This window comes from Bufo bufo, chromosome 5 (genome assembly GCF_905171765.1).
Source record: "Bufo bufo chromosome 5, aBufBuf1.1, whole genome shotgun sequence".
NCBI lineage: Eukaryota > Metazoa > Chordata > Amphibia > Anura > Bufonidae > Bufo > Bufo bufo.
Window position 1 is genome coordinate 158,182,564 of NC_053393.1, and position 26,755 is coordinate 158,209,318.

The 26,755-nt window shown below is 46.2% G+C and overlaps 1 protein-coding gene across 2 annotated transcripts in view; it reads left to right on the forward strand.

Annotated features, from left to right (window-relative positions):
- The first annotated feature begins 1,416 nt into the window (after window positions 1-1,416).
- Window positions 1,417-26,755, forward strand: part of TMEM241 (transmembrane protein 241) — a 141,508-nt gene continuing 116,169 nt past the window's right edge. For both annotated transcript variants that reach the window (XM_040431905.1, XM_040431906.1), the window contains exons 1-3: window positions 1,417-1,624; window positions 6,889-6,935; window positions 7,810-7,887. In XM_040431905.1, the coding sequence (XP_040287839.1) occupies window positions 1,553-1,624; window positions 6,889-6,935; window positions 7,810-7,887 (197 nt within the window). In that variant the 5' untranslated portion in view covers window positions 1,417-1,552. The remainder of the gene's footprint in view (window positions 1,625-6,888; window positions 6,936-7,809; window positions 7,888-26,755) is intronic.

Consider the following 26,755-nt stretch of genomic DNA (forward strand, 5'->3'; position numbering starts at 1 on the left):
TCCATGGGGCTGCCAGGAACCCCGGTGATGTCACCGGCACTGATGGGCGGGATTTAGCTCTGCCCTAGCCAGTAAAACGGCTAGGGCAGAGCTAAAGCCCGCCCCTCAGAGCCGGTGACGTCACCGAACACACTGCTGGGCGGAAGTTACCGCCCAGCAGTGTTTTATTAAAAACAAAAGAGCCCGTGCCCTGCGCGATTTAGCATGAGATGCTCCGATGCTAGCCTCAGGGGGGCTGTCTGGGTGAAAATAAGGGTATGTCCGGGTTCAGCTCTGAACCCGGACAACCCCTTTAACAATCTGGAGCATCAGTTACTCATACACTTGGCCAGCAGTCGCGGGTGCCCTCCTGAACTCAACTATATAACCGTCATCAGGACAGTGATACAGTTTAATATTGCCTCAAGGACGGCAGTATATTGTGGTATTTGGTTCTGCTGGAGCGGTATTTTTTTCTGCACTAAGGTATTACTGCCCCTCCTACTTCTGTTAGGCCCCTTTCACATGAGCGTGACAGATTGGCTCCGGATGCGTTCAGTGAAACTCGCATCATTTTGCAGCAAGTTCAGTCAGTTTTGTCTGCAATTGCGTCCAGTTGTTCAGTTTTTTCCGCGAGAGTGCAATGCAGTTTGATGCGTTTTTCACGTGCATGATAAAAAACTGAAGGTTTACAAGCAACATCTCCGAGCAACCATCAGTAAAAAACGCATTGCATCCACACTTGCTAGCGGATGCCATGCGTTTTTCACTGAAGCCCCATTCACTTCTATGGGGCCAGGGCTGCGTGAAAAACGCAGAATTTAGAACATGCTGCGTTTTTCACGGAACGCTGAAATGGATGGGTCAGGATTCAGTGCGGGTGCTATGCGTTCACGTCACGCATTGCACCCGCGCGGAAAACTCGCTCGTGTGAAAGGGGCCTAATAGTGTTGAGCGAACTTGTGTTTTAAGTTCTGTGTCCAAAGTTTGGGTTCGGGTTATCGAAGAATCCCGTTATGGATTCCAAATTCCATTATGGTCCGTGGTAGCGGAATCCATAACGGGATTCTTTGATAACCCGAACTTTGGACGCAGAACTTAAAACACAAGTTCGCTCAACACTATTCACTAACTATCCTTTAACGGATCAGAGCAACATAAATAACCGTAGCCCAAAACATTTGTCAAAATATCAATTTGGGGTTTTCTTTTACCAGCGAGAACACCGTGCTTGACCCAGAGGTAGTGTGAACATTTAAATCCATTTTTTTTTTGTATGATTTCTTAAGTAAATACATATTGCATGACCCTAAATGGCGTTAACATAGCCCAAAGTATAAGAGATGGAGGGGATGAGGCGCCTAGGACTGAAGTTCTACCTGGCCGCCAGCAGGAGGAGCTCTCTCGTCTATGCTCTGCTCTGTCTGCGCGCTGATTGGAGCGGCCCTTGGTAAACGTGGAGCTGTCATGGCGGCCCGCAGCTGATCCACTTCCTGTGCCGGTGCGGGGTACGGCAGCAGGCTGAGGGGCAGGCGCGGGCTGCGCACAGCACTGACGTGTAATGCGGTGACAGATGTATTTTAGGGGGCCCGCCGTGGGGCTCACCTTCTGCTCTTTGTACTTGGCCTTCTACTTTACCAACAAGGTAATTCCAGGGCTCGTGTCTTCACTAAGACCTGCAGAGTAGGACATAGGAGGTAGTGGTGTATGGTGTGCTTACACTGATGTATGACAGGCTGTATGGTGTGCTTACACTGCTGTATGACAGGCTGTGTGGTGTGCTTACACTGATGTATGACAGGCTGTGTGGTGTGCTTACACTGATGTATGACAGGCTGTGTGGTGTGCTTACACTGATGTATGACAGGCTGTGTGGTGTGCTTACACTGATGTAGGACAGGCTGTGTGGTGTGCTTACACTGCTGTAGGACAGGCTGTGTGGTGTGCTTACACTGATGTATGACAGGCTGTGTGGTGTGCTTACACTGATGTATGACAGGCTGTGTGGTGTGCTTACACTGATGTATGACAGGCTGTGTGGTGTGCTTACACTGATGTATGACAGGCTGTGTGGTGTGCTTACACTGATGTATGACAGGCTGTGTGGTGTGCTTACACTGATGTATGACAGGCTGTGTGGTGTGCTTACACTGATGTAGGACAGGCTGTGTGGTGTGCTTACACTGATGTAGGACAGGCTGTATGGTGTGCTTACACTGATGTAGGACAGGCTGTGTGGTGTGCTTACACTGATGTAGGACAGGCTGTGTGGTGTGCTTACACTGATGTAGGACAGGCTGTGTGGTGTGCTTACACTGATGTATGACAGGCTGTGTGGTGTGCTTACACTGATGTATGACAGGCTGTGTGGTGTGCTTACACTGATGTATGACAGGCTGTGTGGTGTGCTTACACTGATGTATGACAGGCTGTGTGGTGTGCTTACACTGATGTAGGACAGGCAGGACATAAGTCATCAATATCAGATTGGCAGGGGTCTGAGTAAAGAGAAGGCTGCGCTCTGTGTGAACGCAGCCTTTTCTTCATTGTTTACATACTCGCTGCTGACATCACAGTGGTAATCAGGTGTAATTACAAGCCGTCCTAGTCCATTCTATGGGACAGCTCATTCCTATTCAAGTGTATATTACAGAGGAGGGCCATTGAAGTGAATGGGACTGTGTTTTGTGATTACACCTGCTCACCGCCGCAGTGTCGACAGCGAGCAGGTAAACAATGAAGGGAAGGCTGCGCTCACACGGAGCACCGCCTTCACTTCAACCAGCTGATCGGCGGGGTGCCCGGTGTCGGACCCCGCCGATCTGATATTGATAACCTATCCTGAGGATACGTCATCAATAATAAAATCCCGGAAAACTCCTTTAACCCTTTCAAGCCCAGAGGTTTTTTTTGTTTGTTTTTTTTCGTTTTGCGCTCCCTGCCTTCCCAGAGCCATAACTTTTTTTTTATTTTTTTATTTGTCTGTTTTTTGCGGGACAAGTTGTACTTTCCAACGTCATTATTTAAAGGGGTTCTCCGGCCACTACTTGAAAATTGCCCATCTTCATTACCTGTGGAGGGAAGGTTATTACACCAATACTTACCCTCCACAGCGCAGCCCTTCCTATGATTCTCTTCACGGTCACGTGACCGCTCCTGAAGCATTTTCAAGTCTTCCAGTCCAGCGCCGTCTTTTCCTGCTTGAGGCAGGAGACAGAACGCCATCACTGACGTCACCGCCTCCTGCCGGCCTTCCTCGTTCCCGTCACTTGCACACTACTGCGCATGCGCCGGGACCGCCGGCCGTCTTCTTAGTGTATAGGCTTCTATGTGAAGCCTGTACTGACTCATGTGCAGTGCGATGTAAGCGCTGTACATAAGTGACAACATAGCAATCAGCCACAGAGGCTGATCGCTATGCTGTGGAGGGAGCTGTGGATGGCACATGGGGGGCACTGTGGATGGCGCATGGGTGCCCTTGTGGGCACTGTGGATGGCACTATGGGGGCACTGTGGATGTTATTAGGGACACTGTGGATAGCACATGGGAGCACTGTGGATGGCACTGTTGTGGGGAACTGTAGATAACATCTGGAGTGACCCCATAACAGTGATATCCACAGTGCTCCCATAACAGTGTCACTGTGGATGTCGTTGTTATGGGGATACTGTGGATAACACTGTTATGGCGGCTCAGTATGAGTGATAGGGATCATGCAAACTACTGTGATCGGCCCAGGAATCCATGTCTCAGTCCATGTGTCAGCCACAATTTCCAGGCCAACCTCGGCTCCCCGACCAGATAAGAGCCTGTCTGTATCATATATTACTGTCATATTGTCCGTTCGGTCAGGAGCGTGCGGTCGGCAATGGGAGATGCAGCAACACGCGGACCATCTTTCCCAGGCTGATCATGGTCTTATCTCATGTGTATCACATATGATGGCCCAAGATAAACCAAAAAAGATAGGTTTAGGGCCTCATGCAGAGGACCGTATGCATTCTGCTTTCACCAAGTAGCAGATCTGCTAAATAAGGATACTGCCTGTGTGAGATGTGCATTCTTTTCCAAAGACATTGAGTTCTATGGGTTTTAGATCTGCATTATGAGGACCAGAATAAGACCTGTTCTATCTTTTGCTGTACTGATATACGGATGTGGAAAGCACACTGATGAAGTCCATGTGTTTTCCACATCCGTACTGTATGTCAGTTCTGCAAAAAAACATAAAACATGTCTTATTCTGGTCCTCATAATGCAGACCTGAAATCCATAGAAATCAATGGGACTGCAAAAAAAAAAATGCGGGTTGCAAGCGGACAGTATCCTTATTTAGCGGATAAATGGATACGGTAGTGTGCATGTGGGTTTAGATACACAGCTCAGCAGGCTGTATAATAGAAGATGGGATTAGATACACAGCTCAGCAGGCTGTATAATAGAAGATGGGATTAGATACACAGCTCAGCAGGCTGTATAATAGAAGATGGGATTAGATACACAGCTCAGCAGGCTGTATAATAGAAGATGGGATTAGATACACAGCTCAGCAGGCTGTATAATAGAAGATGGGATTAGATACACAGCTCAGCAGGCTGTATAATAGAAGATGGGATTAGATACACAGCTCAGCAGGCTGTATAATAGAAGATGGGATTAGATGCACAGCTCAGCAGGCTGTATAATAGAAGACGGGATTGGATGCACAGCTCAGCAGGCTGTATAATAGAAGACGGGATTGGATGCACAGCTCAGCAGGCTGTATAATAGAAGACGGGATTGGATACACAGCTCAGCAGGCTGTATAATAGAAGATGGGATTAGATACACAGCTCAGCAGGCTGTATAATAGAAGACGGGATTGGATACACAGCTCAGCAGGCTGTATAATAGAAGACGGGATTGGATACACAGCTCAGCAGGCTGTATAATAGAAGACGGGATTGGATACACAGCTCAGCAGGCTGTATAATAGAAGACGGGATTGGATACACAGCTCAGCAGGCTGTATAATAGAAGATGGGATTGGATACACAGCTCAGCAGGCTGTATAATAGAAGACGGGATTGGATACACAGCTCAGCAGGCTGTATAATAGAAGACGGGATTGGATACACAGCTCAGCAGGCTGTATAATAGAAGATGGGATTAGATACACAGCTCAGCAGGAAGTTCCACACACATACATGTTAGTATTAGATACAGATGTGCTTGCTGATTCCAGCTGTTTATCACACTCTGGAGATGGTGAGGGAAGAGCCTATGGACGGTCAATCATGGGATTAGATACACCGCTCAGCAGGCTGTATCACACAGGATAGGATTAGATACACATGAGGGCAGAGCCTGTGGACAATCGGTAATGGGATTTAGACACTGAGTGAGAAGTAGATTCATTCTGGCTGTAGAAAGATGGACACAGGAGTTAGGCTCCATAGGAAATACTGTGCAGCAGCCTCCTGTCCTTCACAAAGACAGGGGCTGCTGCATACATGCTCCGGCTCCTCCAATCGGTTTTCAGCGCGCTCAGATGCCGTGGTCAGGATTGACCACGGCATCTGAGGGGTTAAATGTCCGCAATCTGCATTACTGCCGGTGATTGGGTCAGATGTGACCCCAAGCCAGGTTTTCTGTCTGTCTGATGGCCCTAACTGAATTGTGTGTCAGAGACTTCTAAGGCCTCTTTCACACGGGCGTTGCGGGAAAATGTGCGGGTGCGTTACGGGAACACGCGCGATTTTTCCGCACGAGTGCAAAACATTGTAATGCGTTTTGCACTCGCGTGAGAAAAATCGCGCGTGTTTGGTACCCAAACCCGAACTTCTTCACAGAAGTTCAGGCTTGGGATCGGTGTTCTGTAGATTGTATTATTTTCCCTTATAACATGGTTATAAGGGAAAATAATAGCATTCTGAATACAGAATGCATAGTAAAACATCGCTGGAGGGGTTAAAAAAAATAATAATAATAATTTAACTCACCTTAGTCCACTTGATCGCGGCCCGGCATCTCCTTCTGTCTTCATCTGATCTCTGTGCAGCAACAGGACCTTTGGTGACGTCATTCCGGTCATCACATGATCCATCACCATGGTAAAAGATCATGTGATTGATCATGTGATGACCGGAGTGACGTCACCAAAGGTCCTTTACCTGTAATTAATGCTCACCACAGGTCCTGTTCAGCAAAGGAGACAGAAGGAGATGCTGACTGCGCGATCAAGTGGACTAAGGTGAGTTAAATTATTATTATTTTTTTTTTAACCCCTCCAGCCCTATTTTACTATGCATTCTGTATTCAGAATGCTATTATTTCCCCTTATAACCATGTTATAAGGGAAAATAATAATGATCGGGTCTCCATCCCGATCGTCTCCTAGCAACCATGCGTGAAAATCGCACCGCATCCGCACTTGCTTGCGGATGCTTGCGATTTTCACGCAACCCCATTCATTTCTATGGGGCCTGCGTTACGTGAAAAACGCACAAAGAGGAGCATGCTGCGATTTTCACGCAACGCACAAGTGATGCGTGAAAATCACCGTTCATGTGAACAGCCCCATAGAAATGAATGGGTCGGTATTCAGTGCGGGTGCAATGCGTTCACCTCCCGCATCGCATCCGCGCGGAATACTTGCCCATGTGAAAGGAGCCTAATATTCAGCATTCTTCTCCTCAGAAGACTTCTACAGATTGATTTGAATGTTAACTGTTGATGGCAGCTCCACCAGCTTCTAAGAATGGCAGCTATCTGACCATCAAAATATGGGACATAATATACCTTTTATTTACAGCATCTAATGTCAGAAGTGTTTTTTTTGTGGGTCTTTTTTTTTATTTTTTTTTATGTCAAAATGTTTAATTTAACTTTTTGATGTCTGTCCAATTAACCTGGTCTTTGTTTTCCAGTATGTTCTGTCTGTTCTGAAATTCACCTACCCTACCCTTTTTCAAGGGTAAGTATTCATATTTGCATGAAACATCTACTTGGAACCAAATATCTTTAGAGATCTATAATAAAAAATTAAAAAACGCACCTATGTGCTCAGTTTGGTTGCCCTGTATTTTATAGCCCATAGCTGGCAACACACAATTAGGATCAAACTAGTGTAACCAACTGAACCCACTGATGTGAGACAACCCCTTTAAAGTTTTTCTTGAAGAATTCAGGGAGAGGGCAGACGGCAGTGAAGGGGGGGGGAGGGGGGCATGGCGTGGCCAGCACAGTGACCTCTGGTGTACAGACACACATCTGCTCTCTCAGACTTGTGCAGGAAACGTTATCAGAGGAGCAGGGAGAGAATCTGACATCACAGGTCATGTGACCCTCAGTGAAATCTGGGAAAGCAGCCACTAAAGATGCAGTAAGTGCATGGTAAAGCTGTTACTTTTTTGTCCTTTGTATGTTTCAAATGTAACTCTGACAACCCCTTTAATTTTTAGTTACATTAAATTACCAATGTGTTCAGATCCAGGGGCTCCTGGATTGAAAACTGTAAAAGAAAACAAAATAGAATGTATTTTAAAGTCTGCATGAATGCATGTGAAATATTCCAAAATCCAATGGAAAACCACCCTGGAAGAGTAGAGCTTCTTATAAGAAAAAATAAATAAAAATGGACGGATTTATTCTCTTGTTTTTATGAAATGCTTCTGGATGTGAGGGTCAGGAGTCCGTGTAGTTATGCTGTCTTGCTGTTTTTACGTGTGTGTAAGTGATATTTGTTGATTTACACCTTCCCTGAGGAAACAGTAAAAATATGATCCTATATTAATGTGGATCTGCTGGACTGATTATTTTAAATATCGTTTCTTATTTCTCTTTTATAGGTGGCAGACCTTAGTGGGTGGCGTCTTTCTTCACATATGTTGGAAGCTAGGCTGGGTGGAGATCAATTGCGGATCCAGGTAAACAGACCTTTTTCTCTGTACTGTAGAGCAGAGCTTCTATTTTCCTTTGACCTCGTTCATTATGTGAACAAGGCATTTGTAGAATAATCACAGGAAGAGGAAGTGCCACACAATTCACGATTTGCTAATGTGTTTGTTTTTTTTTTGTTTGTTTTTCTAGTTTTCTATTTATGAAAAACCCTAAATCAATATGAATGGTAATAAACTGTACCATCAGTGATTCAAGTAATACAATTATACAAAATAAGCCAAAGACGTGATAGTTGTGATGTCTTCTTTCTTGTTGGTCTTCTGCGATCCATTACGTGTTCCTTAGTGATGATCATCCAAAAAGGTCTGAGGTGTTTGGCAGTCAGTACGATAAGAAGCAGTAGTCTGGAATGCGAGTGGCTGACTACTCTCATCCAACCATGACTGTATATAGTCTGTAGTGTTGAGCAAAGCGTGCTTTGGATGCTTCATCCGAAGTTGCTTCGTTCAAAACTTTGGAATAATACTGTACGGAGATCCATCTCCGTATCGTATTAGAATGTATGGGCTCCGATGAGCTGAAGGTAGTTATTCACAAAGCCGCGCGTGACTTCGTTGAATAACTTCAGTAATTGTTTTTTTTATTTTTATTAATAGTATTTATTTATAGAACACATTTCAAATACAAAAAGCATCCCAGAGGGAATACCTCCCCAGACAAGTGAACAACAAGACCAAGGTCCAGTACCCATGCAATGAACACTGGCCGGGAAGAACAATAAAGCAAACAATGTCTTAATGTTGATAAAACAGTTCAGCAGTCCCGTAATATTATGGCGTATTAGCAAGTACAGGACCAGACAAACATCCACACGCACACTCGTACAACCTGGATTCCCGAATACCCGCACATAAACTCAGATAGTACCCTGTGCACTTAACCACAATCCCCAGATCTGATCAAATCTATCAGGAGTCCCCCCTTGCTGCAAAAGTGAGTTTGTACAGCTGCAGGTTAGAATTTATCAGTTGGATCCACGCACCTAGGGTAGGGGTCTTTGGTGGTTTCCAATTCAAAAGGATTATTTTCCTCCCATAGAACATGAGTAGGCGGAGTAGCTTCCTTCCATACTTAGTAGGTACTATTTCCGACACCAATCCCAACAGGCAGACTATAGGGGAGAGTATCCAGGGAGCCCTAGCTTTGAGTAGACAAAGTCACAAATCTCACTCCAGTATCGTTGCACCGCAGGACAGGACCAAACCATATGCAATAAGGATCCTCTCGGCTCTCCACACCTGGTACAAGAAGGGTCTGGGAGTCTACGCATATGATGCAAACGGACCGGAGTGAGATAAACCCTGTGTATCCACTTAAGTTGAATGAGTTTATCACGAGCACTAATGACAGTGCTCTTCCATACAGAGCTCAGCTCCTCCAGGTGAGACGCATCCAGACCTGGGATATCAGGTATCCCCCCCACCCTCTGTATGTGTCACTGCAAACTGTTTCCAGGCCATTACCACCACGGCCAAGGCTTCTGCGTAGTGTAGGACTGGAGGTCCTCTTCCCCGATACACCAAGTTAGATAGTGCCTCATAAGAGCCCACCAGAGCTGCCTCTAGAACCACAGCCGGATTATTGGTATCTGCCCTAATCTACCAGGAGGCATACACTAGTTGAGCAGCAATGTAGTACACATACATATCTGGTAGTCTTAACCCCCCTGGTTATAAAGGCCTTTCAAAGATTTCCTAGCAATGCAAGGGGATTGGTGGCTCCACAGGAAAGGGGAGAAAATCTTATCTAAAGTGCGTATGGGGAATCTTTATGGGGGCTGCTCTGTAGAGATATAGAAGTTTCGGTAGTATGGCCATTTTTATCATAGTCATTCTACCTATCAAGGTCAATGGTAAATTTTCCCAAGCTTCCAGTTTACGAGTAATATACTCCATAGTGGGGACTACATTAAGCCGATAAAACTGCCCAGGATCTCTGTGAATCTTAATCCCAAAGTAGACAAAGCAATCCACTTCCTTTAGACTCGACAGGGGGTTATATCTGCAGGAATTATCTTGTCTATTAAGCACAGACTGGATTTAGTCTAATTGACCCTGGGGCCTGAAAACTTCCCAAAACCATCTATGGAAGTGTTCCCCCAACTCCAGCCCTCGGGGCCCACCTTCCGATCATGTTTTCAGGATTTCCTTAGTATTGAACAAGTGATACAATTAGTGTTGATGCATCAGGACTTACCTCAGGCATTCATTCTGTGGAATATTCTCAAATCATGACCGGTAGGTGGGCCCTGAGGACTGGAGTTGGGGAACACTGATCTATGGTATCTAGAAGTGCTTCCAAGGATGGGCCCGCATCAGCTAAGTACACCAGTAGGTCATCAGCGTAGAGTGAAATTTTTTCCTGTATTCCCACTAGATACCATCCCTCAATCAGTCCCGATCCATTAACTAGTTGAGTCAGGGGTTCCATGACTAGGGCAAATTGCATGGGTGACAATGGGCATCCCTGCCTAGTACCTCTATACAAAGCAAAAGGGCGCGATAGGTACCCGTTAACCCGGACCCTAGCCATTGGGGCCTGGTACAATAATTGCACCCACCTTATAAAAGATTGGGAGAAGCCCAGACCGCGCAACGTCTCCCACATAAAGTTCCATTCAACCGAGTCAAATGCCTTTTCATTATGGAGGGATGCGATCACTCTGGATCCTGTTTTATCATGTCAGACCTGTAGGTTAGTAAACAGTCTTCTAAGGTTAATATCAGTTGTCTTGCCTGGCATAAAACCCGATTTGATCGGGATCAATCACATACAAGATTGCATCCCTGAGTCTCCTAGCAAGAAGTTTAGCTAGGATTTTCGCATCCACATTCAAAAGGGAGATTGGTCTATAGGAGCTGCACTGGTCCGGAGGCTTCCCCGGTTTGTGAATTACCACAATGCTCGCCTCCATGAATGACTTGGGTAATCTGTTACATTCATACGCATAATTGAAAGTTTTCCACAATCTCTTACTTTGCCTATCCACATCCGCCTTATACCATTCTAATGGAAAACCATCCGGACCAGGAGACTTCCCACCCATCATACTTTTTATCGCTGCCCTAACTTCCCCTTCCTCAATGGGGGTGTCCAGAAAGGATCTGTCCGAGCGGGAGAGAGGCGTAAGCTGGACGATCTCTAGGTAGCCCCGAATATCCACACCCGCATAAGGTGTTTTTAGAGGTATATAGGTCAGAGTAATAGCAGGCAAATTGAGCGCATATATCCCTCGGCTGAGAAAACTGAACACCCTCCATATTGGTAATAAGGGAGACCACTGTCTGGGGATTTTCTGTTTTTGCTAAATAGGCTGAGTATATTCCAATAAGTGGAGGTGATATCTACTTTAGGCCTCCTCCCACATCTCGCGGGATTCTGGGCTAAGGTTCCGAGTATATTCACTCTCCTTATTAGCTATTTCTTTCTCTAGTTTGGTCCTAGTGCTGACTAGTTCTTTCCTATGCGAGGCAATAGCGTGTATAAAAGTACCCTGTAGCACCGCTTTAAAGGCCTCCCATTCAACATCAGGATTAGCTGACCCCTCATTGGACGCCCAGTAATCTGCTGCTCATTTCAAAGCTGCACAGGCCACAGGTAAAACCTCCAGCCATCTCGCATTAAGGCGCCACTGCCTTTCCGGGGGTGTCAGCGGCATTGTCAGATCCACCAGTAGCGGGGCATGATCCGAGATACCCCTCGGAAGGTATTCCACCTTAGACAGCCACGGCAAAAGCTTCCTGTTGACAAAAACACCAGATCAATACGGGACAAGGTATCAAAGGCAGCCGAGTGACAGGAATATTGACGGTCGCTTGGGTGAAGAAATCTCCATGCCTCAGTCAGGTCATGCGCATCAGCCCAATTTGCCAGCGACCTATTATGTGAGGCTTGAGGACGGAGTCTATCTGCAATCGGGTCTAGCACTGCGTTATAATCTCCCATCATAATTAATGGGTCAGTCGGCAAAGTTGATACCTTCCCCATAATGTCATCGAGTACTCTTCTTTGAAAGGGGGGGGGGGGGGAATATACATGTCTACCACTACTACCACTATGTAGTCCCTACCCCGTATTGCAGCATGTACAATTACATAGCGCCCAGACAAATCCGTCTGCACGGAATGTAGTTGAAAAGCGATTGACTTGGACACCAGTACAGAAACCCCTCTAGCGTAGTTGCTATATACTGCGTGAAAGGAAGATCCCACCCAAGGACGCTTCAACGCCATCAGCCTTTGGCCTCTCAAATGGGTCTCCTGCAGTCACACCACATCTGGGGAAAATTTCTTCAAGTAATTGAATACAAGAGATCTATTCACTTTATCATTGAGCCCCCTGGCGTTCCAAGAGATGAAGTTGCAGGTAGCCATCAAGTAACAAAGCCGACCAGATAAGTCGCAGAGATCCTAGGACATCCAGGCCAGACACTCACACACTCATACCACAAGACAATACACCAACACATAGAACAGATGAGGAACAGGTGAAACAAGACCCGCAAACAAATTTCCCCCCTCCCTGCCCAGACCACCCAACCTATCTGAGCCCAGTAACCCGAACTAAGTACTAATAGCTTCCTACTGGAAAAACAGGTCGACCCGATCTAGACACTGCCACCCCCGGAATAACCGAACTACCCCCGGGGAAGTGAAACAGTTCAATCAAACACAGCTCCTCACTATGTCTTGGCCATCTTCAAAACTGTAGACAAAGTCGCACCATCTGATAATCACTTCATTAATTAATTCAGCCCCTCCGCTCGAGCCAGTCAGATGCCTCCTCCGGAGTGGAGAAGAACCTTGCCGTGTCGCCGCCCTGCACTCTGAGATGCGCGGGATACAACATAGCGTAGATGAGGCCTTTCTCACGTAGACGTGCCCTCACTGCTGTAAATTGTCTCCTCTGTTTCTGGACTTCCAAGGAGAAGTCCGGGTAAAAGGATATCCTTGCATTGTCGAAGCAAATCACCTTCAGGCGACGGGCCGCTGCAAGTACTGCATCTCTGTCCCTATAATTCAGGACTTTAAGGATTAAAGGACGCGGCGGGGCCCCAGGCGGTAAAGGTTTAGTGGGTATCCTGTGGGCATGTTCCACCGCAAAATTTGTGGACAGGTTAATGGGGGACAGGGTTTGCTTAATAAGGTGCTCCGCAAAGTCCTCCGGGGATTGAACCTCCGCCCTTTCAGGTAGCCCCATGATACGGATGTTATTCCGCCTGTTACGGTTTTCTGCGTCCTCCACTTTCGCCATCAAAGCTCTAACTTGTTGGAGTGTTCGGACATTATTATCACCACGCTGCGTCATATCTTCCACCTCCCCCAGTCTCCCCTCCACCTCTGCGGTTCTTTCACGTACTTTGTCGATGTCGTGTCTGAGGCGGGTAAGGTCTGCCTGGAAGTGGTCTATTTTGACCGTGAGGGTCGTCTGGCAGTTCGTAATGGCAGCCATTATTTTAGAGAGATCAACCTCCGCCTGTTCAGTGGGGGCACTGGCCCCTTGAGCCTCTGTCTGACTCATGGTATCCACCATCAGCTTGGGAGAGAGAGCAGCTCCAGAAGTGGCTGTCTTGCGGCCCATATATAGGACGTTTACCCTCTTATGATATAGGTGATTGTCCCTCAGGTGCAGAGAGCAAAAAGACACAGGGTCGCCAGTATAGGCAAACGCAGCCCGCTAAAGATTTCACAGGGTTCAGAGTGGATAAATATGGTCAATCATATGATATCCATGGAGAGTGGCATCTATATTAAAAGAGGCACTGTACAGAAATTTAAGAAGCAATGGCAGGTGTGGCTGTAAGAGAATTAGAGCATTTTTGTCCATGTCGAGGGAGAGGGGGAGATGGGAAGGGAGTTGGGGGGGACTGGGAGATTTAATAAAGGTTTATTTGATGCAGTGTTATTGCCGTGCTGATTTGGATAAAGTATGATTGATTTTACTGTATTGATATCCTATTGTCATAGAATGTATGGTTTTTCTGAATAATTGGCTGTATGTAAAACCTTTAATAAAAATGATCTGATTAAAAAAAAAAAGATTTCACAGGGTTAGCGCCAGATCTCAACCCAGTATTCTCAGGGGTACCCCCTCCTCCGGGCCCCGTAGCAGTAGGGTCACTAGCTGTAATCTTCCGGCGGTGTCTGCAGTCCCTTCAAGGGGTTAAAAACCCGCCTGTAGTCCCTTCTGTGGGGTATGTTAATGTCGCACTTTGAGGCTGCCACTGACCTGCACTGATCCAAAGCCGCCCTCAGCGGTCTAACCTCTAGAAGAGAAGGATCCCAGAGGCTGCAGCAGCTGTTCCGGCGCTGGCTGGGAGATCACAGGGGAGCCGGGAGCCGCGGCTGTAATGGCGCCCGAGAGGGGATGCGCTCTGGAAAGTATCAGGAGGTGCCGACTCTGCGGGTAATGTTGCACTCACCGCCCTCTCTCAGCCCCACGGGCCTGTCCCTTCCAGGAGAGTCTCCTACAGCGCTCCGATCCCTCAGGTGTGTGGAGAAGAGCCCAGGCGTCGGCGTGCAGGCAGTGTAATGGCCGCTCCACACAGTCATGCGTGAACGGTCGGGCTGGCTACACAGTAGGTCTCCCGGTGTAGATGTTAGCCAAGCGACTTGCTGTCAGTCCCAGAGTGTCACAGGGGATCCATAGGGGCTGATTTACTGTGATGGCTTCACTGATGGCCAGGATAATTACAGGATTCTGCAGGTGCTGGAGCTGTGTGCGACCTTACTCCATGCCAGTCAGACCATGCCCGAGTAATTGATTTTTAAAATAGAAACCACTTTAAAACTTGTAACCGAACTCTGCTTCAGTTCTGAGGTACTAGTTGGAACCAAAGCCGACTTCGGTTTCGAAACGTAGTTTCACCACAGCTAAAATGCCGGAGGTTAGCCATCACTGCCTTAGGCTTCATGCACACGACCGTGCTGTGTTTTGTGGTCTGCAAAACACGAATGCCGTCCGTGTGCGTTCCGCAATTTGCAGAACGGGTGCCCATTATAGAAATGTCTATTCTTGTTCGCAAAACGGATAAGAATAGGACATGTTCTATTTTTTTATTTTTTGCGGGGCAATGGAACGGAGCAACAAAGCAAATGGGTCCGCAAAAAATGCGTCTCGGATGTGGACCAAAACAACGTTCGTGTGCATGAGGCCTATGGGGATTTCTGAGACTAGAAATAATTGTCTTCTCTAGCCTATTAACAGTGCCACTGTTATCCATTGGCCTAGTTATCGCTTCTGTTGTACCTTTTTTTTGTTAAAGTATTTTACTCCAATTTTTTAACACCATCAATATGTGAAACAAGCAGGTCTCTGTATATTGCTTGAATTGTCCATATGGATAAAATTATACTTGCGATACTTTTTGGTTAATTTGACTGAAGGAAAGTGTATGGCAGACCACATTTACAGTAGATGTTTGTTACTGCGCTTCCTTTCCCAGCTTCCTCTGTCTGCCTATAGGGCGCACACTCCCCGACCCTTAAAGGGCCATGATGTATTGTGCACGCCCTAATGTTCACCAGCCTATGGCTGGCCACTGCAGGGTGTTTGAAGCACCTTTTTTTTCAGTTTGCTAGTCCCTGCAAAAGGTGTGCTGTTCCATTTGCCTACCTGTGTTCCGACCTGTGCTAGTTTATAAATTCTGACCCGCAGCTTCCTGACCTGTGCCTGTTTAGTGTAACGACCCTCTGATGCCTGCCCTGACTTCGGCTTCTTTTACATATTCTCATAAACTCTGCTTGCCCTGAACTCGGCCTGTTACTGACTACGAGTTTGCCAGACTCCTCAGTGCTCTGCACTGGTGTCTCTGACACATGTGTGTCAGCTGTCTACCACATTGGGTCTGTTCCTGGAGGTAGTGGTTTGATGGCTCCCCTGCAGCAATGTCCAGATCCCTCTATAGCAGGGTTTTTCAACTCCGTTTCTTGGGACCCACCTACCTGTCTTGTTTTCAGGATTTCCTTAGTATTGAACAGGTGCTATAATTAGTGTATATGCATCAGGACTTACCACAGGTATTCATTCTGCGGGATATTCTCAAATACTGACCGGTAGGTGGGTCCCGAGGGCCGGAGTTAAGAAAACCTGCTCTATAGGGATAAAGGATAAAAACCAGGGGACTACCCTTATGATTAGCCTTAAGTCAAACCAGTTGGTCGGCACAGTGTTTCTTTATCACCTATGACAGCACCTCTGGAGAGACCGCATCCACCTCCTCAGGGAAGGAAACAGGAACCAGAACCGCCTTTTAAAGGAGGGATCATCCCCTCTATCTCTAGTTCTGTTTCCTGTCCTAAGGGGCAGGAGGGAATCGGATCCGCTGGATATCAAGAAAAGAGCTGGAGTAGGGGTGGGCGATATAGACGATATGCGATATAAACAATATAAGTTTGGCCATATCACTGTAGAACTTGGCATGCGCCGCTCTCGGCACGCACCATGTTCTCCGTAGCCGACACAGTGGAGAGGGAGGGAGTCCCTCCCTCCCCACTGTGTGCGGCTGCCGCTGACCACAGATGAGAACAGACTAGCAGGAGGGGAGGGACTGTGGCAACTCCGCCACCAATGAGAACAGAGGAGGAGGAGGGGAGGGACTGTGGCCACTGCGCCACCAATGAATATAGTTAATATGCCTGAATACAAACGTAGCCTGCATGTGCCGGCCATATCCCATACCTGGCCTCTATTACTGCACGCCGTGATCCACCACAATTTAACCTCTCAGGACCTGAGGGGTTAATTGCGGCAGATCACGGCACGCAGTAATAGAGGCCAGGTATGGGATATGGCCGGCACATGCAGGCTACGTTTGTATTCAGGCATATTAACTATATTCATTGGTGGCGCAGTGGCCACAGCCCCTCCCTTCTACTCCCCCTCTTCTAAGTATTATATTAATTGCGCCCCCCCCCCCCCCCCCCCTCCACACGATTAAATCATTGGTGGCAATGGCAGCTTCTGATCGGAGCCCCATCAGTGTAATTGCGCGGGGCTCCGATCGGTTACCATGGCAGCCAGGACAGTGCTGAAGCCCTGGCTGCCATAGTCTGCTCCCTGCTGCTGTGTGCACTATGCACAGGGCAGCAGGGAGAGTGTGAAGTCCTATTCACCCTAATAGAGCTCTATCAGGGTGAGTAGGACAAGCGTTCTAGCCCCTAAGGAGGCTAATAGTTATTAAATAAAAAGTAAAAAAAAAAAAAAAGTTTGATAGCCTGGTTGAGAGAAGTTCTAGAGCAGCTGGGATGGGAGATAAACCTATAATAATTCAGCGTATGCCCAGGCCAGAGATGCAGTTTCCTAGGAATGATTTTGGACTCCAGTTCCCAGATGTGCCTGCTACCTCTGCAAAAAGCTTTACTAATCGGATCAAGAGTTCAGCTTCTTCACTCGTCTCCGTCAGTCACTGTAAGAGGGGCCATATCGGTACTGGGTCTCATGACAGCCACTATTCCAGGGGTGGAATGGGCCCAGTACCATTCAAGGCTTCTTCAGCTTCAGATCCTGCGAGATTGGGATAGAAGTCTCCCCTCTCTGGACTCAGAGATATCTCTATCCTCCCAGACCTTAGATTCCTTGGGGTGGTGGATGGATCTAAAAAATTTAGAGAGAGGAGTTCCTTGGACCAGGGAGGGCGGTTCTCCCCTTAACCACGGATGCGAGCCCATCTGGTTGGGGAGCCCATGTGGGGTCTTTGCTATTGCAGGGGATTTAGGAAGGCAAATTTCTGTCCCATTCGCACAATTTCAGGGAATTGGATGCAATCAGGATAGCCTTAGTACAGAGTCTCCCGAACATCAGAGGCAGGAATGTAAGGGTCTATTCAGACAACACAACAGCAGTGGCCTATATCAACCGGCAGGGAGTTGCAAGAGCTCAGGGCCTAATGTCTCTCTACCATCAGATTTTCAGCCTGGCAGAAGTTTCTCTATTATCTCTTTCTGCAGTACATCTAAAGGGTTCGGACAACGCGAAAGCGGACTTCCTCAGTAGTCATCAACTATTCCAGGCAGAGTGGTCCTTAGATCAGGTGGCCTCATCATGGGGTACTCCAGAGATCTCTTTGCCACCAGGGCAAACAGGAAGGTAGAAGTCTTCTTTTCCCTTTCTCCAGTGGAGCATCCGAGAGCTGTGCACGCGCTGGCTCAATCTTGAAGGCAGGGCCTTCTGTATGCCTTTCCCCCGCTAGAAATGCTACCAAGAGTCCTCAAGAAAATCAGAGAGGAGTTGGCCACGGTAATAGTTATAGCTCACTATTGGCCGAGAAGAGTGTGGTTTTCCTGGCTCCGCAAGATGCCGATAGCAACACCATGGGTGCTTCCAGAGTCTCAGGAGCTTTTGTCCCAGGGTTAAGTTTTTCACCCAGAGGTGAAGAATCTGAACCTGACTGCCTGGTTATTGAGAGGGAGATTTTAAAGAAAAGATGTCTCTCCGAGGATGTAGTTAGTACTCTCCTGGCCAGTCTGAAAGATGTCACTTCTAAGATCTACCTTGGGGTTTGAAGGACTTTTTTCAGATTCGCCAAGAAACCTGCGGATGTGCTAAAAGCTCCTGACATCCTGCTAGTTTTAGATTTCCTACAGGAAGGATTTCAAAAAACTTAGGCCCAGCACTTTAAAAGTCCAGATTTCTGCTTTAAGTGCCTTATTTGAGTTTAAGTTTTTTATTTATTTTTTATTTTGTTTTTACAAGTAAGTGCATTAAACAAATACACAACTATAAGAATATGTGTTTTGCAATATCTGCAGGTCACCCAGCCTTGGAGATCTTTTTCACGTCTGCTGGTTTTGTTCCAGGGAGTGAAGAAGGGATCGGCAGCCTCTTCTCACACTATTGCTACGTGGATTAGACAAGTCATTTCCTTAGCCTACTCTTCTAAGGAGATTGATCTATCCTCAGGGTTTGGGGCCCACTCTACGAGATCAGTTTCCACATCTTGGGCAGAGAGCTTCTGCCTCTATAGAGTAGATGTGTAAGACAGCTACCTGGAGCTCTCCACGTATGTGTTTTTTTTTTTTAGGCACTATATTCTACAGTTACCTTCTAATGAAGGTCTTACCTTTGGTCGTAATGTACTTCAGGCTGTGGTCCCACCCTAGACAAATTCTTGCCTATTTCTCCAGGGGTGCTGTCATAGGTGATAAAGAAATATCACTGTGTGCATCTTAATAATGTTTTACATTTTCACTTGATCACTTGTACGAATGCTCATTTCCAGAAGCTGTCCTGTATAAATGTGCCGCCGACCAGCTGACAAACGTTCTTGAGTTATCCGTCATTTATGTGGCACAAAAAATTGTTTGTTGGCAGCACATTGCCCTCTCTAAACAGGGATGTGCTACCAACGATGAATCTGTTTAAGGGTGAGCATTCATTATAGCGATCATTCATCCCCATACAGAAGGAATGATTGCTGCATGGAAATCCCGCTGGCCAGTCTGGCTGTGACTGGGAATGAACAGTTGATTCCCAGTTATTGCCCTGTGTATCGGCCCACGTAAATGTCCCCTAATTCCGAAGGCTTTTCTCTTCCAAAGCTTGCAGGAGCCTCCCAAGGTTCGTGATAGACAAATTTGACGAGTTTGGCTGGTCATGAAGACAGGTCAACATTTAGGAACCAGCCCTAAATGTGGAACAGAATAGATTCTCAAAATACGTATTGTGCAACCAGTCTGAAAATCTGCATCAAAATCAGCAAGCAAATGTTTCTGCGCACTTCACCCATTGCATTGGAATAGTTAAAATCGGAAGTTAAAATTTAACATCATGCCCAGAAATCAAATGTGATGGAGTGAAATAGCTCAGATATTTTATGTTCTGTTTGGATAATATTTTTCAAAACTCAAAGTAGGAAAAATACATTAAGGGTAAAAAAAAGAATTGGACATGGCAGCTGATCGTGTGCCAGGAGACATGTACTTTGTTTTCAAGGACGCACTTGAAGTGCTGATAAGTGACTGAACACTTTGCCCTGAGCAGGCGTAGCTGAAACTACTGTGAATAAAGACCAAATTCTTCTTGAATTTGTCTTAATATATACTGATGCTTGGATAATTGAAGGTGGTAATATATGTAGATACCCCGATCTGTTTTATGCAGATATAAAATATTTTTCAGAAAATGTGTTATCAGCCACCAGAGGGCAGCATGTGGCAGAGGAGATCACAAAGGCTCAGATAGAACATTACTCAGGCTTTTCCTGCAAACAATATTTCTTATTCAGTCTGTGCAGTGACTGTAAGTCAAGTAACAGCCCTGTGGCCGGTCACGCTTTGTTTTGTCTTTTGGTTAAGGATCTGATGGTAAAGTTGCAATGTTTCAGTTCTACTTTACTTAGAAAATCTATTATGTGAACATTTCACTTTGTTTTTTCATCCACATATCTAGTAATTTAGAAAAAATACATTTCCCTGTGTTTTCAGCGAAATAAAGAACAGGAAACATTCTTAAGATTTTTTTTATTTTTTTTTCTTCATAAAGGTGTTGTCCAGGGCAGAGGTGTAGCTAGGCTTTCATGCACCTGGGGCAAGGATTCAGGATCGCGCCCAACCCCCCTACCCCCCTTCTGCACACATGCCACTCAAATTAACATAGAAGAGAAAGTTAAGCAGCGCACATAAATTATTATCGCATAAGAAAGGGTTGGTAACTGTCCATGTTAAATATCTAGGAGGGGGCGCTGTGCTGGCCTGTAAGACCGAGCCATCCTAATGTCTAACAGGTTAATCCAGGGCATTTCCCCTTAGTGCTACCACAAAGTAGGGTTGAGCGGTAAACCGGGTTCAGAGATATACTGTGGTATTAAGAAACAGCAATATGCCAATATCGCTGTTTCCTAATAACCGCTGTATTTTGTGCAGTCATAGAAGCAGTCACATGTGCGCTGACAGTTTCTAAATCTGTGTCCGCCCGTCCCTGCATAACAGTACTCACAACCACATTACTGCCCGCAGCGGCCACCCCGGCTCCTCCTAGCTCCCCATATTAATGTCTCCGTTCACCGACGTCAGAATCGGATAACAACAGAGGTGAGCACAACAGCCAGGCGGGAAAAGTCTCTCCAACTCCCACACAGAGTTTGGCCTGCGAGGAGTGAGAGAGACGAGACCTTAAACATAGAATAGAACCGGCCCGGGTGTCATACAGAAAGGTGCTACGTCTGTCTTCTGCGGCCTGGTCCTTCCTGCCTGCAGTCTGCAGTCTGCACACTGATCTATGATAGCAGGCATTAGGGAATAATGAGTCCTCCATACATGAGCAACATTATCATACTGAGGGGGGGTGGGGGACGGGGGTCAAAACTTGTTCATACAGTCTAACGTCTCCTTGTGGCTGCCCCCATACAGTCTAACGTCTCCTTGTGGCTGCCCCTAACCCTACCACAAAGTACTAATGCCCACCTTTTTTCCCCTTCACAGTAGTTATGCCCACTTTTGTGCCCCTCACAATGGTTATGATCCCCCCCCCCCTTCCTCCTCTTTGGCCCCTAGTCTCCAGCTCCATGAAAAAAACTAAACCTGCTTCTGATGATCGCACATCCAGCAGTAGGACGCGCTCCCACACACACACACACACACATTGCACCGCTAGCTGTGCAGGAGGCTGATTTCCGGACTTTAAGTGCTCATTCCAGACAGCCAGCAGCTCAATATGTGGCCTGCGCGTGCAGCGCCGGAGCACGGCTGAACAGTGAAACAGGGAGCATGTGCCCCTGCTGCTCCCCCTCCCTTGCTACGCCTCTGGTCCAGGGTGTAAAAGTTATTGGAAAATGCATCAGAGTAGGGTTGAAGAAAATAAAAGAAGCCATAGCCACCTTCAGGCCAATTTCACACAAATGTATTCAGTCAGGGGCGTAGCTAAAGGCTCATGGGCCCTGGTCCAAGGGTTCAGCTTGTGCCCCCCCTTCCCTCAGTGTTTTGTGGCTAGGGAAGCACATAGCCTTCATGCTGCCTGCTGCAAAAAATTTAAACAGTAGACCCCCCCCCCCAACCCCCCCATGCCAAATTCTTGACCTAACCCCTTCCCTCCAGCCAGAGCTATAACTTGACCAGCATGCACGTTCTATAATATTGGTGTCTTTCTATAATACTGGTATCTTCTTATGTGGCACAAGGGTCTTTGGGCCCCCTCAGGCTCCTGGGCCCGGTAGCGACTGCTACCTCTGCACCCCCTATAGCTACGCCCCTGGTTTCATGGATATCTTATTTTGTAACATTGATGTATAACCCCTGATGCTGACGTAGCCTACATTCGCAATGTTATGCGACTGTCTACGCCGACATCATGCGCCTAAGTTAGCGCGCGTGGCGCATAAAAGATGTCATTTTCGTCAAAGGGTTGACAGTATTGGCCAGATGAAGCAATGATACTCGAAACGGCTGTCGCCATGTTCCTGTGATTGCACTCTTTTTGTTATCCCCCTCTCTGTACCCAGTAAAATAAATATTTGCATCGAATGGTGAGTGCCGCTTATTTATCTCTATTTGTGGAATCATTTTTGTACCTGACAAGCCGCGCACCACCAGATTGCGAGATACCGCAGCCCCTGCCTCCTCCATGTGACCAGTGGTGAAGCGAAGGTCTGCCGCAGGGCCACCGAATCTTGCATCTCATTTTTCCATTTATATACAGGGAGTGCAGAATTATTAGGCAAGTTGTATTTTTGAGGATTAATTTTATTATTGAACAACAACCATGTTCTCAATGAACCCAAAAAACTCATTAATATCAAAGCTGAATGTTTTTGGAAGTAGTTTTTAGTTTGTTTTTAGTTTTAGCTATTTTAGGGGGATATCTGTGTGTGCAGGTGACTATTACTGTGCATAATTATTAGGCAACTTAACAAAAAACAAATATATACCCATTTCAATTATTTATTTTTACCAGTGAAACCAATATAACATCTCAACATTCACAAATATACATTTCTGACATTCAAAAACAAAACAAAAACAAATCAGTGACCAATATAGCCACCTTTCTTTGCAAGGACACTCAAAAGCCTGCCATCCATGGATTCTGTCAGTGTTTTGATCTGTTCACCATCAACATTGCGTGCAGCAGCAACCACAGCCTCCCAGACACTGTTCAGAGAGGTGTACTGTTTTCCCTCCTTGTAAATCTCACATTTGATGATGGACCACAGGTTCTCAATGGGGTTCAGATCAGGTGAACAAGGAGGCCATGTCATTAGATTTTCTTCTTTTATACCCTTTCTTGCCAGCCACGCTGTGGAGTACTTGGACGCGTGTGATGGAGCATTGTCCTGCATGAAAATCATGTTTTTCTTGAAGGATGCAGACTTCTTCCTGTACCACTGCTTGAAGAAGGTGTCTTCCAGAAACTGGCAGTAGGACTGGGAGTTGAGCTTGACTCCATCCTCAACCCGAAAAGGCCCCACAAGCTCATCTTTGATGATACCAGCCCAAACCAGCACTCCACCTCCACCTTGCTGGCGTCTGAGTCGGACTGTAGCTCTCTGTCTGCCCTTTACCAATCCAGCCACGGGCCCATCCATCTGGCCCATCAAGACTCTCTCTCATTTCATCAGTCCATAAAACCTTAGAAAAATCAGTCTTGAGATATTTCTTGGCCCAGTCTTGACGTTTCAGCTTGTGTGTCTTGTTCAGTGGTGGTCGTCTTTCAGCCTTTCTCACCTTGGCCATGTCTCTGAGTATTGCACACCTTGTGCTTTTGGGCACTCCAGTGATGTTGCAGCTCTGAAATATGGCCAAACTGGTGGCAAGTGGCATCTTGGCAGCTGCACGCCTGACTTTTCTCAGTTCATGGGCAGTTATTTTGCGCCTTGGTTTTTCCACACGCTTCTTGCGACCCTGTTGACTATTTTGAATGAAATGCTTGATTGTTCGATGATCACGCTTCAGAAGCGTTGCAATTTTAAGAGTGCTGCATCCCTCTGCAAGATATCTCACTATTTTTGACTTTTCTGAGCCTATCAAGTCCTTCTTTTGACCCATTTTGCCAAAGGAAAGGAAGTTGCCTAATAATTATGCACACCTAGTATAGGGTGTTGATGTCATTAGACCACACCCCTTCTCATTACAGAGATGCACATCACCTAATATGCTTAATTGGTAGTAGGCTTTCAAGCCTATACAGCTTGGAGTAAGACAACATGCATAAAGAGGATGATGTGGTCAAAATACTCATTTGCCTAATAATTCTGTACAGGGTGTATTTCAAAATGACCGACACAAAATAGAAAACCCATTTTGATTTCTTTAGTTATTTTTTTTTTTATAGCTCTGACAACAAAAGAAAAAGAAAACATTAATAAAAAGCCCAATGCATCATGCAAAAAGTCGCAAACATTTTTCTGGTAGTCCAGCAAAAGGTTAGGACTGTTAAACCACCATGTGTGCTACATCAGGGGGAAAAAAAGTGTTTGGGTATTGGGGGGGGGGGGGGGGTTAAAGTGCTGATGCCATGCCACGCTTCTGTAGTCTGTGTATGAGAACGCTTGGTTGAGGTAATCTCACGGAGTGTGAACAAAATAGTGTAGGAAAACATGACACGATTGGTGTTGCATGCAGTATTAGTACTCTGTACCCATCCCGTGAAGCCTGTAATAGACACGCTCATTTTCCCAAGAAAGATCAGTGTTGGCAAATAAGGGTACCTTCACACTTGGATTATTTTTTTCCGGCATAGAGTTCCGTCAAAAGGGCTCTATGCCGGAAAAGAACTGATCAGGCATATCCCAATGCATTCTGAATGGATAGAAATTCGTTCCGTTTGCATCCGTATGCCTTCCGTTCAGTCACTGTCATGCTGCTGTATTATGTCCGTCCAAAATGCCTGATCAGTCGCCGGCATTAATTCCCATTGACTTGCATTGCAGACCGGGAAAACTGTGAAAGACTGCAAGACGGATCCGTCCATCCGCATGACAAGCGTAGAGACGGATCCGTTCTTGCAATGCATTTGTAGACGGATCCGCACCCGAATCAGTCTACAAAAACTGTCAGTTGTCACTGTCGGAACTGCCTGCTGGATCACACTAACGCTAGTGTGAAAATACCCTAATTCCAGCCTGTACTTTATCATAATGAACTTTGGAGCTCTCCGCCAGGCTATGGGTACACTGATGATCACCAAATGCTGCTTCCGTCTATGAATTTTGGGTCCTTGAGGTGCACGTCATGTATTGGCAAATGAACGATGGCTCAATATTGTATTTGGAAACTTTACTGGGTTTTCCTAGATTAGAAAAACATGGCTGATTTCTTCGAGATATAGAACCAACACATTTGTCCCTGGGTTGTATGCGGGGCAGTTCAGCCCCATTAACTTTAATGGGGCTGAGCTACAGTACCATACACTAACTGTGGACAGATGTAGTGTGGTTTTTGGAAGAGAGCAAACATGTTTTTCTTATTCTGGATATCCCCCCTTTAACATGACTGGTCTGTGTGCACAGACGACTTATTGATATCCCTTACAGGAAGAGTTTTGTTTTGTTCCTTCAGTATATAAAGCTGATTCCTTGGAGTCCTGGCAGGTAGATCCCTCATGATCTCATGTAATCAATATGTCCTAGAACAGGGATAATCAACCTCCAGCTGTTCTGAAACTACAACTCCTAGAGTGCTCCATTTACTTCTATGTAAGTTAGGCCTCCTGCACATGGGCATCGGCCGCGTGCTCCCTGCATCACGGATGCGGACCCATTCACTTAAATGGGTCTGCAATCCGGACCTGCGGTGGGGAACGGAGGCACAGAAGCACTACGGACGTTGAATGGGTCTCGATCCGTCCCAGCCGCCGCACAGCGGCTATGTGCATGAGGCCTTAGAAGAACAGCCGAGCATGTTTAAGCTGGAGTGCTGAATTTTGATGATCCTGTCCTAGAATGACAGAGAAGCCAACACGGATCCCAGCCATGGTCTAGATCAGGGATCAGCAACCTCCAGCACTCCAGCTGTTGTGAAACTACAATTCCCAGCATACTCCATTCATTTTTATGGGAGTTCTGAGAAGAACAGAGCAATTATGCATGCTGGGAGTTGTAGTTTCACAGCAGCTAGAGTGCCAGAGGTTGCCGACCCCCGGTCTAGATCATTAGCTGTGCAGACAACCCACACCATACCAAAGCTTGATAGAACTCTTTGTAAATTGAAGTTAGAGGTTTTAAGTTCAGAGTCTGTGCATCAGAGCTGTTGCAGGACATTTTATCCTAATATCCTATTATAACACCATACTGTGACTTATACTTTAGTTTAAACCATTGTGCCTAACATTGCTGAGGGTGATGGCTGTCAGTGGAGTGTGGATTAATAAAGGTTATGTTTTATCACCTGATTTGGAATAAAAGGAATAATGCAATCGGTAGATCAAGGATTGGTGATGTCAAGTTGCGGAATCCTTTTGTTCAGAATTTTCGGGATCACCATGCCCCGTCACCACTGTAACCTGTTTGATGTGTAAGGAAGCCTGGGATGAATGCCCTCTGCCACGGTAGTATATGTGCCCTCTGCTTTACTGCTGCCCTGCTCTATGATGTCTACAACTAGTATATACAATGCTGCCCATTATTATTCATACCCCTGGGAAATTTTGACTTAAAGTTACTTTTATTCAACCAGCAAGTAATTTTTTGACAGGAAATGACATAGGTGTCTGCCAAAAGATAATAAGACGATGTACAAAAGGCATTATTGTGTAAAAAAAAAAAAAAAAAAAAAAAAAAAAAAAAAAATTCTCCGTTTTTATTTACATTTGAGCAAAAAATACAAGATGTTCCGCACTGTGGAAAATCTCAGAGGACGTGGTCGGAAGCCAAAAGTGACACCTGTGCTGGCCAGAAGGATAGTT